This window comes from Ciconia boyciana, chromosome 25, assembly GCF_034638445.1.
Source record: "Ciconia boyciana chromosome 25, ASM3463844v1, whole genome shotgun sequence".
In the NCBI taxonomy this organism is placed as follows: domain Eukaryota; kingdom Metazoa; phylum Chordata; class Aves; order Ciconiiformes; family Ciconiidae; genus Ciconia; species Ciconia boyciana.
The window spans coordinates 6,346,910-6,363,330 of record NC_132958.1 but is presented as its reverse complement, the minus strand read 5'-3'; the positions used below and the strand labels follow the sequence as shown (position 1 = coordinate 6,363,330).

The 16,421-nt window shown below is 41.8% G+C and overlaps 1 protein-coding gene across 3 annotated transcripts; it reads left to right on the top strand.

The window, feature by feature from the left end:
• The first annotated feature begins 133 nt into the window (after positions 1-133).
• Positions 134-16,388, top strand: VDAC3 (voltage dependent anion channel 3). Of its 3 annotated transcripts, none has more exons than XM_072846143.1 (9): positions 134-220; positions 4,633-4,704; positions 6,427-6,476; positions 10,385-10,537; positions 11,732-11,784; positions 13,162-13,389; positions 14,321-14,471; positions 15,579-15,636; positions 15,892-16,388. In XM_072846143.1, exons 1-9 carry the CDS (start codon positions 169-171, stop codon positions 15,981-15,983), a joined length of 909 nt encoding a protein of 302 aa, XP_072702244.1. In that variant the 5' UTR covers positions 134-168; the 3' UTR covers positions 15,984-16,388. The 3 variants fall into 3 exon arrangements, with proteins under 3 accessions (XP_072702244.1, XP_072702246.1, XP_072702245.1); XM_072846145.1 differs by lacking the exon at positions 134-220 and adding an exon at positions 761-893; XM_072846144.1 differs by lacking the exon at positions 134-220 and adding an exon at positions 3,254-3,348.
• Positions 16,389-16,421: the final 33 nt, after the last annotated feature.

Genomic DNA, 16,421 nt, shown 5'->3' with positions numbered 1-16,421 from the left:
TACGCCCTCCTTGCCTACTCCCACGGGGGGAGCACGACGAGCAGCAGCGGGCCGCCGCGGCCCTGGACCGTGCGCAGGGCGGGGCCGCGCAGCGCCCGCCAGCCCTGACAGGCGGGGTCGGAGCAACCGTAGGTGCGCCGGCGCGCATGCGTCGCGGCGGCGCCGCGCATGCGGGCTGGAGGGCGCCGAGACCTCTACCCGGAGGCAGCGCGGCCGGCAGGTAGCGGCGGGGGCCTGGGCCGCGGCGGGGCGCGCGGCTGGCCCCACCGGGGCTCGCGGTGCCGCCCGGGCGGAGCCCGGTGGCGTCGTCGGGGCCGAGGCGGGCGTCCCTCGAGTCACCTTGCCGCGGCGGGGCCGGGCCAGAGCCCCGAGGGGGCGCCGGGCGCTCGCTTCGGCCGGCGCTTCCGCGTCCTCGGGCCCAGCGACGCGGCGGCGGGCTGCCGAGGCGATGGCTCCGGGGCGCGGGCCGACTCTCGCTCTGCGGGCGGCCGGACAGGCGTCTTGCCAGCGCTCCGGTTTCTCGGCCGGGAACTTCTGGGCTCGGCAGCGGCCGAGCGTTCGTTCTCACGGTGCTGCCGTTTCGCTGGGGAGAGGGGGCGGCGGCGGGGCGCGCCGCTGACTCGGGGAGCTCCGGCGGGCCGCGCTCCGTTACCCGTTGCGTAACGCGCGTCAGTAAGAGAGGAGGAGGCCGCGCCGTGCTGCTCGTGAGCGCGCTCGTGTGCCCGCGGCGCTGCCGTGCCGGGCTGCTCCCGTGGCCGCGCAGCCGGTACCGCCGCTCCTCGACTCCGCCGGAAGGTGCGTGAGGGCTGTCACGGGCAGCGCTGCCGCCGTACCCGGCAGGAGAGATGAGGCCGGCATCTCGAAGTGCGGTTCTTCTCATGACTCTTTCTTGTGTACGTTTTCGGGGGTTTTGGTTTGGGTTTTTTTTTTCAGTTATTCCATAGACCGATGCGGGTATTCTTATCTTTATTTCTTCCTTGAAATTGCCAATTTGGCGTTATCTTTTTGCAGTTTCTATACAGACATTGGCTTACTCTGCGCTGCATCTGAAGATGGCAGCGTTCAGCATCAGTTGCCCCCAGCCTTTTATTCCTTGATATATTTTCTCCTGTGGTTGTTGTACTTATTTCATTGTTGTGGGAGGGAAAATCAAAGCATAAGATTAAGGAGGCTTTGTTTAGAAACAAGGTGCTTAAAATGAGTACTGTGGCTTAGTTCTAGATCTCTGGCTTAATGTTTCTTGTCCTGCTTTACATTGTGTTTTGTTGGCTGTTGTCATCACATCTGGTTGATGGAGACCAGTTCAAATTTAGTATTAATAGTTGTGGAACTGTGAGCTCAGTTCCTCTAAACAATTCTGGCTTGCAAGTTGTGGTTTAGCCCCAGTCGGCACTTAAGCACCACACAGTTGCTCGCTCACCCTCCCCCCGGTGGGATGGGAGAGAATCAAAAGAGCAGAAGTAAGAAAACTCGTGGGTTGAGATAAAGACAGTTTAATAATTGGAACACACACACAAAAATTGTAATGAAAAGGAAAACAAGAGAGCGAGAGAGGAACAAAACCCAGGAAAAAACAAGTGATACAACCCCTCACCACCCACCGACTGATGCCCAGCCAGTCCCCGAGCAGCAATCGCTACCCCCCGGCCAACTCCCCCCAGTTTCTATACTGAGCATGTTGCCATATGGTATGGAATAGCTCTTTGGCCAGTTTGGATCAACTATCCTGGCTGTGTCCCCTCCCAGTTTCTTGTGCGCCTGGCAGAGCACGGGAAGCTGAAAAGTCCTTGGGTAGTGTAAGCACTACGTAGCAACAACTAAAACATCAGCGTGTTATCAATATTATTCTCATACTAAAATCCAAAACACAACACTCTACCAGCTACTAGGAAGAAAATTAACTGTATCCTATCTGAAACCAGGACACAAGCAGAGCTGCTTGTTATTAGCAAAGAATTTATATATTTCAGTATGAGCTAACATGAAGAATATTGGGTTTTTTTTAGAATACTGTTTAAATACTCGCATAATATTTAACATATACATTAAAACACATAGAATACAGAAAATACAGCTGTATAGCGTAAAGAGAGGAAACGTTAGGAAAGTGAACAGGCTCACAATGTTCACGATGTCTCAATAGCCTTATGAAAATGAGGTGTAAACAGAACGGGGTGTCTGCCAAAAGGGTGAGATTTAGGTTGAGAAGGTGCTGAACAGGATGGTAAAGTCCTCCTTTACTTGAAGCTTTTTCAGTGAAGCTGGTGAGGAGAGCCTCAAGACTACTTGGGTCAACTCCATTGTCATTTGTCTTTCTAAAGCCCATGCCCCTCTGTGCAGGGAGGTGGAAAGATCTGAGAGACACCTGGCAAAGCACGAAAGAGGTGGGGGTGTGGCATGTGTTCAGAAACTGGGGTGGGGGGTTTTTATCGAAGCTCTTGCTTTTGTTCGATGTAACATCTCCATGTAATTTGAAAGTTAGAGTAGACTGATGTCTTTTGCTCTGAATAGGTCAGTCCCGGCTCCCAAAATGTGTTGTGGCTCACTGCTGATCATTGTCAAACTTCTAATTGAAAATAGGTTATGTGGTTTGGAGGCCAGCTACAAATCCATATGATTATGGAGTGTTCCTGTCATGTTTTCAACAGCTGCACCGTTCCCTGAAAGCCAGCTGTGTGACTAAAAGCCATTTAAAAAAAAATCTGCTTGTGTGTTGTATGAATTCTTATGCAGGGAGTTATCTTTCATATTGTTTTTTGCTGGAAAAAAATATTTGAGGTTCAAGAATACGTTAGGCAGTTACTGCATATGTAGAGTATCACCATGTTAAAATGTCCAAGCATCAGCTTTGCTCCAAAAACTTGAGTTACTAAGCTTTTGAAATCAGCGGGTTGAACTATTCTGACAAACCTATTCAAAAAAACAAACCAAAACACACAAACAAAAAAAAAAAACCCCAAACCCAACCAACCAACCAAAACCAAAAAAACCCAAACCAAAAACTCCAAACCCAAAAAACACCAAACCCCAAATTTGAAATATGAGTTGAGACTTCTGAATTGAGAGATTTGTATGAAAACCCAACGTTTTAAAAGAAAGATATGCTCTGCTCCATAGCTGTATTGCTAAAACCATTGTAATAATTTAAACTATGCTGTCATAAAAGTACACATTCTGTTTCTTTTGCATCAGTTTAATGATTCACTGATTGTAATTTTTCCATCCGTGTTTGACAGGTAAAAAGGCCTTTTTATGTAGTAATTTTGAGAAGTACCTGTTTTATGTACTAATCTTCAGATAAGGAACCTGCAGTCATGTCCAGCTATTTTAGATCCTCTAAACCCACAGGTATATATATTCATAGAATCATAGAACTTCTCAAGTTGGAAGGGACCCATAAGGATCATTGAGCCCATGTATTGATAGATACATAGTGCAGGTTAGTTATTAAGTCACTGAACGTGGAGCATTTGTCTACTATGGGATGTAAATTGCCCGAGTGCTTTGTTTCAGGAAAGGGCTAGCTGTCTGAAAACAGGACCTAATTGCTTAATACAGATACTGTTGCATTTGTGACAGATGGACCGAGTACACTGGTAAGCAACTAAAACAGTGGAAGAGGAGTGATGACTTTAGGGATTTTACATGTTTTGCTTGCATTATTACTTTTTAGATTAGTCTTTCAGTATGGTATAAGTAACAAACGGGGGATCAGGGATTTCTGGTGTCAGGCGTTGCAGAGAAGAATATCAACAAATGCATCAGCTGTAGGAAGGATTAAGTGGCAAAGAGTTACCCTTAAAAGCAAACAAAAGCATCATCTTTGATAGCTTTTCTTTTCTGGAGCAGGTGTGCCGTTACATTTACGCAAACTTATTCTAGAAGGGTAAGACTAATTTTCCACTGGGGAAGAGTTTTCCTACTTCTTTTAATGGGGATTTCCTGATGCAAAATCCCTAAATTGTGGTAACTAATGTTAAATATGTCATGTAAGCAGTAATATCGCATGCCTGTCCTTTTGAGTTTTGTCCTCCAAAGTAGTTGTAAGTTACCTGTATTAGAAAATGTAGTTTTTGCTGCTGTGTATACACAGTGCAGAAATACTCACTGGTGGCTACTGAACAGCATACAGAGATCTCTTTTTATATTTTACAAATCTCTGAAAAAACTTTCTAAGAAGTCACAAGTGGACATGGAAGTCAGATATCTTTTTCTTTGGGATTGTTCAGTGCTGACATGGCTTTGCCACTTGGGGTCCCTTTCAGAAAGGGTCCTGTCAAGAAAACAATGTTTGCTTGTTATCGGAACAGCAATAAGGCTCCTGTGAGCTCTTTTTGCAATGTAAGAATGTGAGGCCTGCATATGTAGTTGAATGTAATACTGGTCCTGGGGTTTAGTGATTCCGAATAATGGATTTGCTTTCATAACTTCTTTGAATTGAAGTTTGTTTGTTTCTGACAAAACAATGATGACATAAGGATGACTTTCATGAACATTCTTCAAAGGTCTTGCAGTTCTATATCAGTGAAGTACACAGAGGGTACTAGTCATAGACATTTATAAATGCTTTGGATATAGTTTAGATTTGATGCTGTTAAACCTAAGATTCTTACAGCTTCCAATATGTTTCAGATCCAATGGCTGTCCCACCATCGTACAGTGACTTGGGGAAGTCTGCCAGGGATGTATTCAACAAGGGCTATGGTAAGTAACATGAATGTGGTTTGATAACCTGTCATATATTTTCTTAGGCATCTTGAAAATGACAATTAAAAAATTAGTACTGCAGAGATCCCCTAAATACCTTGTGGTAGGAATTCAGCAGAGGCGCGGAGCATCTCGCCCCTTCTGAATTTGAACTTTAGACATGTATCATGAAAATGCTGCAGTAGGCAAAGGGTTAGAGGGGAAAGTTATGAGTTTGACCTTAAGATGCACTCCAGAATAGTCTCTGAAGAATGCTGTATTTTTTACCCTCCAATTTTTGTATTTAGAGGCATTAAATCAGTCAGACTCACGTAGATTGCCATAGGAGACCATATGTGGCAACAAACAGATTCCTGAGGTAGAATGAGCTTTATGTTAGCCTCAGAATAGCCTCTTGTCATAGCTATAGTGGAAATAATTTCCCAATATTTGCATTCCTCTTCAAAGAATTTATATGGAGAAATTAGGATATTAGTCCCTTTTCTGGGAGCAGTACTAAAAGTGTTGGCATTTTGTTGTGGTCTAGCTTCAGTTGGCAACTAAGCACCACACAGCCACTCGTTCATACCCCCACAGTGGAATGGGGGAGAGAATCTGAAGAGCAAAAGTAAGAAAACTCGTGGGTTGAGATAAGAACAGTTTAATAATTGAAATAAAATAAAAATAATAAATTGTAATGAAAAGGAAAACAACACAAGAGAGAGAGAGGAACAAAACCCAGGGAAAAATTACATGATACAACTGCTCACCACCCGCTGACTGATGCCCAGCCAGTCCCCGAGCAGCAATCGTTGCCCTCTGGCCAGCTCCACACAGTTTCTATACTGAGCATGATGCCATATGGTATGGAATAGCCCTTTGGCCAGTTTGGGTCAGCTGTCCTGGCTGTGCCCCCTGCCAGCTTCTTGTGCGCCTGGCAGAGCATGGGAAGCTGAAAAGTACTTGACTAGTGTGGACATTACTTAGCAACAACTAAAACATCAGTGTGTTATTAGCATTATTCTCATCCTAAATCCAAAACACAGCACTGTACCAGCTACTAGGAAGAAAATTAACTCTATCTCAGCCGAAACCAGGACACGTTTTTTATCTGGCTTTGTGAGTGTGTAATAAAGATTGCATTTGTATCCCAAATCCAAATGCTACATAAAATTAAAAAGCACTCTGGTCTGGTCTCTGCTACCCCGGAGTTCAGGCTTTGCTAAAATTCAGCTCAAGTTCCCTGCTTTAGTGTCAGTTGTTTCAGGCTTTTTTAGTCTGTGCAAAGGCCAGCTATTTCCCTAGATTCATAGCAGATTAGAAAGAAAAGGAAGGAAGCAATAGTATCTCTGTATACCACCCTGGTTGAAGTAAGTTGAAACATATTTTTCTCAGAGAAGGGGAAAATAAAAATTCCTGCTCTGCAATCGGAAATATAAAAGTAAATTGACTAAATCTGAAGAAAAGGTAACTGTATTGATTGGTCCCAGACTGCAGGTAGCTACGGAAGGTGGAGAATACTTGATGATGGGTGACTGTTATGACTATAATTATGAGGCCACCCACTTTGAATTGTCAAAATTCCTTCAATCATTCCTCAGTAAGATCAACAACTGTTGAAATATGAAAATGGGCTGTTTCAGGTCAGGGTACCCCACCTGCTGTAGTTTGGGTGTGTTGGAAATAAGCCTCACTTGTATATTGCAGCTACACAGACACTGTGTTCTCTTCTGTTTTCAGGATTTGGAATGGTCAAGTTAGAGTTGAAGACCAAGTCTTCCAGTGGGGTGGTAAGTATTGGGGGCTTTCAACATCACCAGCATTGCAATGGAAGGACAAATTCCTGAACTGGTTGGTGGTAATAACTTGCTAGCAGGTGTTGCTTCTCTCTTAGTTCTCATTTTAAAACCTGTAGCTGACTGAGGTGTTTCTATAATGATGTGTGGAACTGACGTAGCAGTACTTCTTTTCCTGTGGCATGCAAGAATTTTCACACATTTCACTGTGGACATGTGGCTTTCCTCCCGATTCCCATTGCCACATCTCAAACATAAGAGTTTCTTCACCCTAAATAGCTCTCATTTCTGCTTATGAATGCAATTGAGTTTCTCTGGTGTTGTTGGTTTTTATAGCATTTTGAGTCCAGACTGACTTTTTATCCAAAAGGGCAAGGGGCAAATAAGAGCCACAGTTTAACTTCATTTTCACTCATCTCACTGTGCTTACAATGCAAGACTTAATTAAAACTGAATAGTCCTCCTGCAGTACCCTTTATGTAGAATTTCAGGTAACTAGAAAATACTATGATTCCCACTTTAATCATGGAGAAGTGGAGCTTTCTCATGATTTCACAGGAGGGCTGGCATAACCAGGAATAGCTTTCATAATTTTGGTCTTTAACCACAGACATATATTATTTATTAGATAAGCTTATTCTTACAGAGTCTCAGTTCTGTGTGTGCTACCACTTGATGTTGTTCTGGTTGACAAGCTGTGCTGCTTTTCAGCCTACTTCATAACCATATTTGCCTTAGCTCCCTCCTTCTCTTCCATTCTTATCACGCGTTCCTTCTGTATTGACAAAAGTAATTCCTTTTGTATTACTGTATTCTGTCTCAGTTGAGCTTTTGATAGATTACCGATGGGTTACTTGCATTGTGCACCAGGAACGTGTAGGCGTGAGGAACTATGTGGTTTCTGTGCTATGACTGCTACCAGTTACTGACATCTCATGATACGCATAGTTCTCCTGGCTGGAAGTTTTGATTCTCAAATAATATGCTAGTGGTTAATTATGCTGTCTTCTGAATGTGACGGAACATGAACAACTGTAATAAGTTCTAAAATGGGCTTTTCCTTTTCCATGCAACTTTCGTGTTGGATGTTTATCCAGCTGGTAAGAATAGTGACTGTTTTGGCATGCTGGCTCTTTATAGCTTTGTCTAGCGAGGTTTTCTGTGGTGCATACTGTCGTTCATAAACTGTTCCATTGGTTTTACTGATGTTATTGCCCACATCATGAAGTTTGACTGTGTCCATAGCTCTTAATCTGCTGTATGATCCATGTATGTAAAGCCGTTTGCAATCTTTGTCCAACAATCCACAGCAAGAACACTGTAAAAACAGCAGGAGGGAAAACAAGATAGATACGGTAATTGATACAGTTGTCTGTTGCTTCAGGTTTTGTGCTTGTTAGTGTTTCTAATGAGCAGTCTGCTGCAACAAAATGGGGTTTTGGGGATAGAGACAAGGTTAGGAACAAAGCGTGAGATCTAATTCTTACTTGGGTACTAATAGTACATCTGATTGTTATGGTACAGAAATGTTTTGGGTGTTTTTCCTGTGAACTTAGAAAACAACAATGGTAGTCTCTATTGGTTATAATTGTTTCATAGATTGCAAGTGGTTTGGCCTAGTAAATGTATGGCATTCCTGAAGATGCCAGCCACCATAAACTAGAAGATCAATGAGAAGCTGAGCTTGACTGCTGATTCAGACTGGAGTGTGACATGGAGCCAGAATGAGTTTGATTTTTCAGCTACAAAAAATTCAAGAAATGCCTCTACATAAGATGGTTTGATGAGACGTCTCTAGTTGAGACAGTTAAAGATTGATGGCAGCAGATGCTGACTGTGTGCCTTCTGCTTCCAGAAGCAGATCCAGTTCTGACACCTGGCAAAATCCTTTGGCTTTTGATCAAATGACAGCACAGGTTTTTTTTTTCTTTGGCTGTGAGAAAAGCATTTTAGAATCTTTCCTCTGCTTCGTCTGAGAAACAAATCAAGCCTTTTTAATCTTTACCTGTCCTAAGATCAGAAGGAAGTTACTTCTGAATTCTGATGCAGGTTTGAGATGTCTTTGCACTGAATTTGTGCAAGTGACATTAGAGCAGTGTATATCAGTTATGTCTTAAAGGATAGTCTAACGCATCCTGACTTGTGTCACGTATTTTTGTTAGCTGGCTAGATGCATTATAAGACTGCTGTGCTGTTGTAGTAGTGCATTAGCTCGAGTAAGTGTCTTTCCCCCCCTCGGTGTGTAAGGAATGTTACCTGGCTGTCCTTCCCTGGCAATTCAAAACCATTTAAAGACAGTCTTTGTACACTCTGAAAAGTCCTGTGAAAGTAATGTACACAGCATCCAGGAATACTGTCCTGGAATGAGACGGATCTGGAAAGTCAGGGTTCCAAAGCTTGGATGTGTTGGCAATGGATACTGCCATCTCTTAAGCGCTGTATCTTTCAATATTTAAACTTCAAAAGAGGCATAACTTGGAAACGTAATGTCAGATTAATTATCTTTCTTCAATTAAAATATTTGAGAGATGAGGACAACTGAAATGAGATCAGTTCTCAGATGCTTCTTAAAACCTAGCTCGTACACCTTGAGCTTAATACTGTGAAAAGATGCCTACTCATTACTTTATACTCTGTTGTGCATGAAACACTGAGTAGGCTACCTCTGAGTTATTCCAGGAGGAGAGATGTTTATTGGGACTTCAAGTCCCCTAAATAACAGGAAGCTCTGATGTGTGGGGGACTGGCCAAACAGCATAGGACAGCATGTTACAAAATATATATTACACAAAATTCAAAGTTGTTGGTTCAGCTGCACTAGTCAGTGAAGGACCAGCCTGATGGAGAAATGTCAAGGTGCCACTCGGGTCAGGTTATTTTCTGATACTGTGAAGGAGAAAAGGTCTGCAACTTTAAGGTGCCTTACAAAGGGGTGACCTAGCTTCTGAAGTGTAGTTGCTGGCTGAAGTAATGACAGAGAAGTTAGATTGAGGGAGAAGGTACTAAAGTCACGGTATATGAAGAGTCTAAGTGACAACAGTATAAAGGGTAGGGGGAACAACGTTAGGGTGCAGTAGTTGGTGTGAAAAGCATCAATGACCATTCCCCAGAAAACATTTTCACTGCTGAAAGGTGGAAAAAGAAAAAAAGAATTAAAAGGAAGAAACACCTGAGATGTTTGGAGGAATGAAAGAAAAATCAATCTTTTTTTTTTTTTTTTTTTGCTATTCATCTAGCAGCATAAGTTGGATGTAGGATTGCTTTTCTTAAGGGAGAGTGGATTTCCAGAAGGACTATAATGGGTGCTATTTGCACAATTGGGACAGTACTGGTAAGATGATAAAGGGAATTAGAGGAGATTGTGAGGAAAAATCCAAGGATATAAGCAGCTTTGTATCCCAAGCGAGTATCTTTTTGTATCTGGGTAGGGATCCATGTGAAAGTACAGAGTGAGGTGTTGAATGTTGAAATAATAATTGCCACTTTGGAGCAGAAAAAAGGTGGCGGAAAAAGGTTTTTTTGGTGTGGGGGAGGTTGGTGGATAAGTTAGGAAAAAAGTGTGGTTAAAAATTAGAGGGGGGGGAGCAGGTAATCAAATCATGATGCAGATGAAAAGTAAGTGAAGATGTCAGGTCTTTGTGTAATAGTACTTTTTCCAACCTAAGCAAGTTCCAGGGCTCTATCAGCACACCTCAATAAAAGAAATATCCAGAACAGGGATGTCAAAAGGAGTAGCATTTTGTGATGCAAAAATAATTATTTTTAGTGGGGATAGGGCAGAGGAGGAGGATTTCTGTCAGAAGGCCTAAGGGTAGCAAGTGTGAGTGCTCGCACTCGACAAGTGGAAAAACTGCATGTAATTAAATATGAGAGTGCTGAAACTTGTATTATGCTCTTGGCAGGAATTCACTGCAACTGGTTCTTCCAACACAGACACAGGCAAGGCTTCAGGCAGTCTAGAGACCAAATATAAGATCAAAGACTATGGACTTACATTCACCCAGAAGTGGAACACAGACAACACATTGGGAACAGAAGTTTCCATGGAGGATCAGGTAAGAGGAAGTAGATACTCTGAAAATGTTTCTGCAACTGGTATGAGAAAGTATTGAGTTGAGCAGAAAACGTTGAAGAGTGAAAGTTGCACAAAACTATCTGGAGTACTAAAAAGAAAGTAGTTATGTATATTTGCAGAACACACAGACTGAGAGAGAGCATCATGAATTTTGGGGCTGGGGGGTGCAAGTATTCCCACGGCAATGTGCTGCCACATAATGAGCCAAAGGTATGGAGTTAGTGCAGTTACAGGCATGCAAAATTATCTAGCTGGTTGAACAAATATCACTAGTATCCACTCCAAATAGGAGTTTTTGTTTAAAGATGCACTCTAGCTATGTAGAACTGTCACGGCTGCAGTCACGCAGAGAAAACAAAAGAGAGGTCTTGTAGTTTTAAATGCTCTAATACATAAGGACTTAAGTTTCACTGCCTTGAGATTGAATATATTTTGTAAGGTTGAAGAGAAAGATTAGTCTTTGCAGCCTGGCACTGCTTACACAAAGGGTTGCTAGCATACAGCACTCTCAAAACGCACAATTCTTTTTCAAAGTAATTGCTTTATTCTTTTCTCTTAATGCCTGAAGCGTAAGGTAATGATGCCAGAGGTAGTAAAAGTTCTGTGGTGCCCTCTGCCATGTATGGCCATCAATTTTTGTAGTTATGATTTTGCACTTTTACCTGTGCTTTAAAATGGAAAATGCTGTCCAGTGCAAAACAAGGGTGGGAAAGCTGAGGCAGGTACATGGCTTGGCCTGTGAAGTAGTACTGTGTCTTAAAAGAATACTTGTAGATTCTGAGAGAGACTCTTGAGCTACCATATGGATTGTTGGAACTAGCGGAAATAAGCAAACATGAACTGAACAGTTTTCTTTCTTTAACATAGTTTTTCAATTTTCTTGTCAACACTAGATTTGAAATCTTCCTGTAATAATGTATCAACAAAGTGTGTGCTGTTATAGGGCCTCATTGTGGGGAGAAAAAGTCCAAATTTTAATCCCACATTGATGTAAGGGACCACTTGTGGGATAACATCATCATACAGCACCTTCAGGTTTTGTTGTAAAACATGTGGGAGGCATTACGGTCGTGTTTTGTCTTCTCTTTAGACAGGAAGTAGAGCTATAGTAGTGGAATGTAACAAATCACATTTCAGCAGAGTTCTGAGCAGATGTCTGTGTTTTTCTTTACAGTTGGCTGAAGGATTGAAGGTGGCTCTTGACACTACATTTGTACCAAACACAGGGTAAATATTTTCTGTTACCTTTATCTAAGGAGTGCTAGAATTTCCTATAACTTTTGATTAGAAATGCTTTTTCTGGTCATTGTGTAAATGCTCAAAACTTACTGTAGAATATTCTGCAGGCACTGTAGAATATTTTGAAGGCAATGGATAATACCGGGCTCAGAAGGACAAGGTCTGCTAAAAAAGATTCTTCAGCTTTTTGGCCACGGGCAAATTTGTTGTTTTGCAGTAGATAGATACTATATTTTTGTAACTCTCCCCTTAAACAGCTAGGTCTTACACGGACCACTTAACTTCTACCATCTTTGTCATGGTGTTGACAGTCCTACTGCTGTCAACTCAGTGCCTTAAGAACACAAAGCAAAATATTTTTTTTCCTGATGCTTTTGGGCAGATGTCTATGCACAACTGAATGAGGAGGTAGAACTGCATTGGTATTATGATAGGCAGTGGAACAGCACTTTTTTGTCTTTCTCAATTATCATGTATTTATTTTTGGTAGGCAGTAGAGCAAAGGAGGGGTGTTTATGTCTGGATAATGCACAAAGCTTGAGACTGCTTTGTAAATAATTACTGGTATTTCTTTATTGTTGAGGAGAGCCTATCAGAAAAAACAGTTTGAAATACTGTTTGGATGTAAGGAATTGGAAGCTAAGTCAAAATGAGACCCTAGGCCTGGGTATGAGTGACAGGCAGCACAGTGTTCTGCTGTGTCTTCAGTGGGAGAGAAAGGAGGTCGGGGAGAGGATTAAGGAGGTGATCAAATTTTGTCTCAGTTATGTTAAGTTGGAATTGATAGCAAAATGAGCATAAAGACACATTGGAGAGAGAGGAAGAGGCTTCTCCAGAGGGACAGAAGAAGGCTAAGTGAATGGTGTCTGGAGGATGAGGAAATTAATTTTTGATAGAGACTGGTATCCAGCAGTGAAGAAGGAAGGAGAGCAAGCACTGCACATCAAGGAATGGTGGAGAGAACCAAACAGACAAAAAGTCACTGAAGGACAGAAAGGCCAGCTGTCAGTGTGGGATGTCATGGATGCTCCTGAAAGAAACTGCTGATGCCATAAAGCATTGCACTGACTTGTGGAGAACAAAATTTGAAACCTGATGGTTTTTAGAGCATTAAGCAGAAACACTTCTGTCTTTTTTGCTTCTTGAGGATTTTAAGGAGTTTGAGATGGTGGAGGAAAAAGTGGCACCACATAAATATACATAATACCAGTATTACCCTTATCCCATGCCCTCTTCAGCAGCTGTTTTTAGTAGGCATTACAGTCATTTAATTAACTGGCCTTAAGGGGCATACATACCTGAATAAAACTACATATAATACATAATTGTATACTAGCGGGGATAAAATGGCCTGTTTCTCTGCAGGAAGAAGAGTGGAAAGTTGAAGACCTCCTACAAAAGAGAATATGTAAATCTAGGCTGCAACATAGACATTGATCTCTCTGGACCAACCATCTATGGCTGGGCAGTGTTGGGCTATGAAGGCTGGCTCGCGGGCTACCAGATGGCTTTTGATACAGCCAAGTCTAAGCTTTCGCAAAATAACTTTGCCTTGGGATATAAGGCAGGAGACTTTCAGCTGCACACTAATGTGTAAGTATTATCTGAGCCTAGAAAAGCATTATCAGAGGAGCCAAACTAGATGAATAGTGAGCATTAATGGAGTTAGGTGAAAGGTGGGTGCATGGAAGGGGATGCTGATTTGTTTCAAAATAATTTATATTTATTTGGTGTTTTCACCTTCAGTACAACTAAAGCAGGGACAACTTTCCAACTCTTGGCTGTCTTTTGAGACCTTGTTTCAGGGTAACTTTGGGTTTTGTGTATATAAGATAATGGCATAAAGGCACTTTATGATGTTAATTTGGAATTAAAAATCTGTAAACCTGAACTTCTATTTTGGTGCTAGATAAAAGAGTCTTCAGTTAAGCTACTGTACCTTCCCCATCTCCCCCCCAGACAGAAAGCTCCTGGCTCAGAAATGCCTGAGGTGGAGGAGAGAGGTGTGTGTTGCATTGTGCTTTGGTATTTCCAGCTGTCATCGCAGTGTAGCTCTAGTCTTGGCATTCAGATGCTCTGAGTCTTCAGGATGGTGTATTTAAACAACTGCAATGCAATAACATTGTTTTCAGTCTCATCATTCTCATAACTGACTTAAGTCTCCATCTGGATTTGTCCCTTTATGCGTTACAGCAGGCTTGCTTTCTTAAGACAAGCAAGCAAGTTATCTGGGTTGTTTTTTTTGTCAGAACCTCAAACCCTAGGTCTCGGCTGTTGGAAAGTCTTATTCCATTCTGGAAGCAAAACTTATGTTTTGGGTAGAAACCGTGAGCAGGAGTCTGCCAGCTCCAGCTAGGAAGTAGATGAGCACGGGTCCAGGGAAGTATTGGAGCTCTTGGTTCATTTTAAGAGGTAATAATCAAGTGATTGTGGGGAAGGATTAATCTAAAGAGTTACTATTTACTAAACAAGTAATATGCCTAAACAAGACAAGGCTTGACACACCTGCATCTATTACAAACAGGAATGATGGCACCGAGTTTGGTGGGTCTATTTATCAGAAGGTTAATAATAAGGTTGAGACATCAGTCAATCTTGCCTGGACTGCTGGCAGTAACAACACACGTTTTGGTATTGCTGCTAAGTACCAACTGGATGAGAAGACTTCCGTTGTGGTAAGAATTTTGTTACAGGAATGAGTGTTTCAGGCTCCCTTAAATACTGAAAATTTGTGGTATGAAGTAGTTGCTTTAAATAGTTACTGAGAAAGTATGGTAGATGGCAAACTGTGGTTCCTGTTGTGGTTCAGATTTTAATTGGGACCTCACAAGTCAGATTTGTGAAACGATGAAAAAAAAAAATCTAAAAGCACTGTTTTGTCCATGGTGAAATAGTCACTAGTCTGACTAGTGTGCTTACAGCCTATGCAAAATGTGTTTTCAAAAGGTAATGAGAGGATGCAGTGTCCTTTTAATTCTCTCATTCTTATCTAATGCATAATGTAAAACTGTCCTATAGTAAAATGATGGAAGTTCAGCTGAGCTTACAGCCTTCTCCTAACAGTTAACCCTTGAAAGTCAGCTGAGGTCCTGAGATAAGTGTTGTTATGACACTTGCAAATTCTTGCAGAAACGTTAGGGCCAAAAAAAAAGTTTAGTGAGAGAGAGGTTCAGGAGACAAAACGTGTCCACAGGGAAGTGACAGTGAATAAAAGTAACTGTGTACATTCTAACACTAAGCACTGAAGTAGCAAGCATTTGTTACACTTCAAAACAAGGATTAGTTCCAGGACAATTCAGCCAAAATTAAAGATGGGAAATACTATTGTAAACAGCTCAAAACTTAGTAATGCAAAAATGGGTTTGCATATTCATATATTTATTGCTCATTTTAAAAAAAAATACTACTAAGCAATTTGTGAACAGGAGTCTGTAAACAAGACAGACTTCATTGGCTACTAAGGGACTGTAGTAACTAGCCCTTTAAAGGATATAAAGAGACAATGCTTGGGGCAGTGATGGACAGGGTAGCATTTTATGTAGACATAATGGGTCAGAATTTGAGGGAAAGATTGGAGCTATTACTTATTACCAGCTTAAGCTGGAAACTCTTGAGGAGAAAAGGAAAAAATTGGAATATGCCTCTGCTAGAGGCTAGTCTACAAGTAGCTGAAAGAGTTAATGCATGAGCCACCTTCTCAGGGCACTGAGGCACATACAGGACAATTCTGTCTGAATATTTATATGTAGCATATACATATTGTGATTTCTTTTTTCCTGTAGGCTAAAGTGAATAATGCCAGCCTGATTGGAATTGGTTACACTCATGCCCTCCGACCCGGTACGTAAGTCCAACTGGTAGCAGCAAATATTATTAGTATTACACTATGGGTTATTCTACTGTCATCTCTAGAACAGAATAGATAAACAAATTAGCTAGAAATCTTACATAGGCTCATAGAAGTAAAGGATGTGTACGTACAGAAGTTCCTATAGTGACTAAGACACATTGGTGAGGCTCAAGTACTTGAGGGAGGGCATTGTACAGGGATATCAGTGTATGACAGTGTATCTATCTCATTACTTGCTTTCTTAGGCGTAAAGCTGACCCTCTCAGGCTTGATCGATGGCAAGAATTTCAGTGCTGGAGGTCACAAAGCTGGGCTGGGATTTGAGCTGGAAGCTTAATGCAGCTTTAAGTAAAACAAGAGGTGGTGCTCTGGAAGATGAAGGAAAAGTGTACCCAGTGTGTTTCGGCCTTAATATTACTCTGAAATTTCAATAAGTGTGAACTTTCTACTCTTCCAAAGAATCATTTTAACCCAACACTGAAGTCCAGAGAGTGCCAGCACATCAAAGGAAGATACTTGAAGGCATGCATGGATGTTGTGATGTTTGTGCCACATTTCACTTCAGTTTCCCATATTTTAAATCTGTTCCTAAAAACAGAAGAAAATCCCACCTCTCCCCATTATTGTATTGCATCCTGCATGTCCTATACTTTATAACCCTTTATAAAAGGTGGGCTCTGTGCTGTAGTGGAAATTTGGGTTTACATCAGAATGAAATAAAGTGGTCAGAGTTGGAACTTAACATTTGTGGGTCTTGTCTCTCAGTAAGGTTCAG

Bases quoted from the DNA above. Each gene is read 5' to 3' on its own strand.
- VDAC3 (XM_072846143.1), top strand. From the start codon at position 169: ATGCGGGCTGGAGGGCGCCGAGACCTCTACCCGGAGGCAGCGCGGCCG. The intron at 6,477-10,384 runs GTAAGTATTGGG...TGCTCTTGGCAG, and splicing joins CCAAGTCTTCCAGTGGGGTG to GAATTCACTGCAACTGGTTC. The intron at 13,390-14,320 runs GTAAGTATTATC...TATTACAAACAG, and splicing joins TTTCAGCTGCACACTAATGT to GAATGATGGCACCGAGTTTG.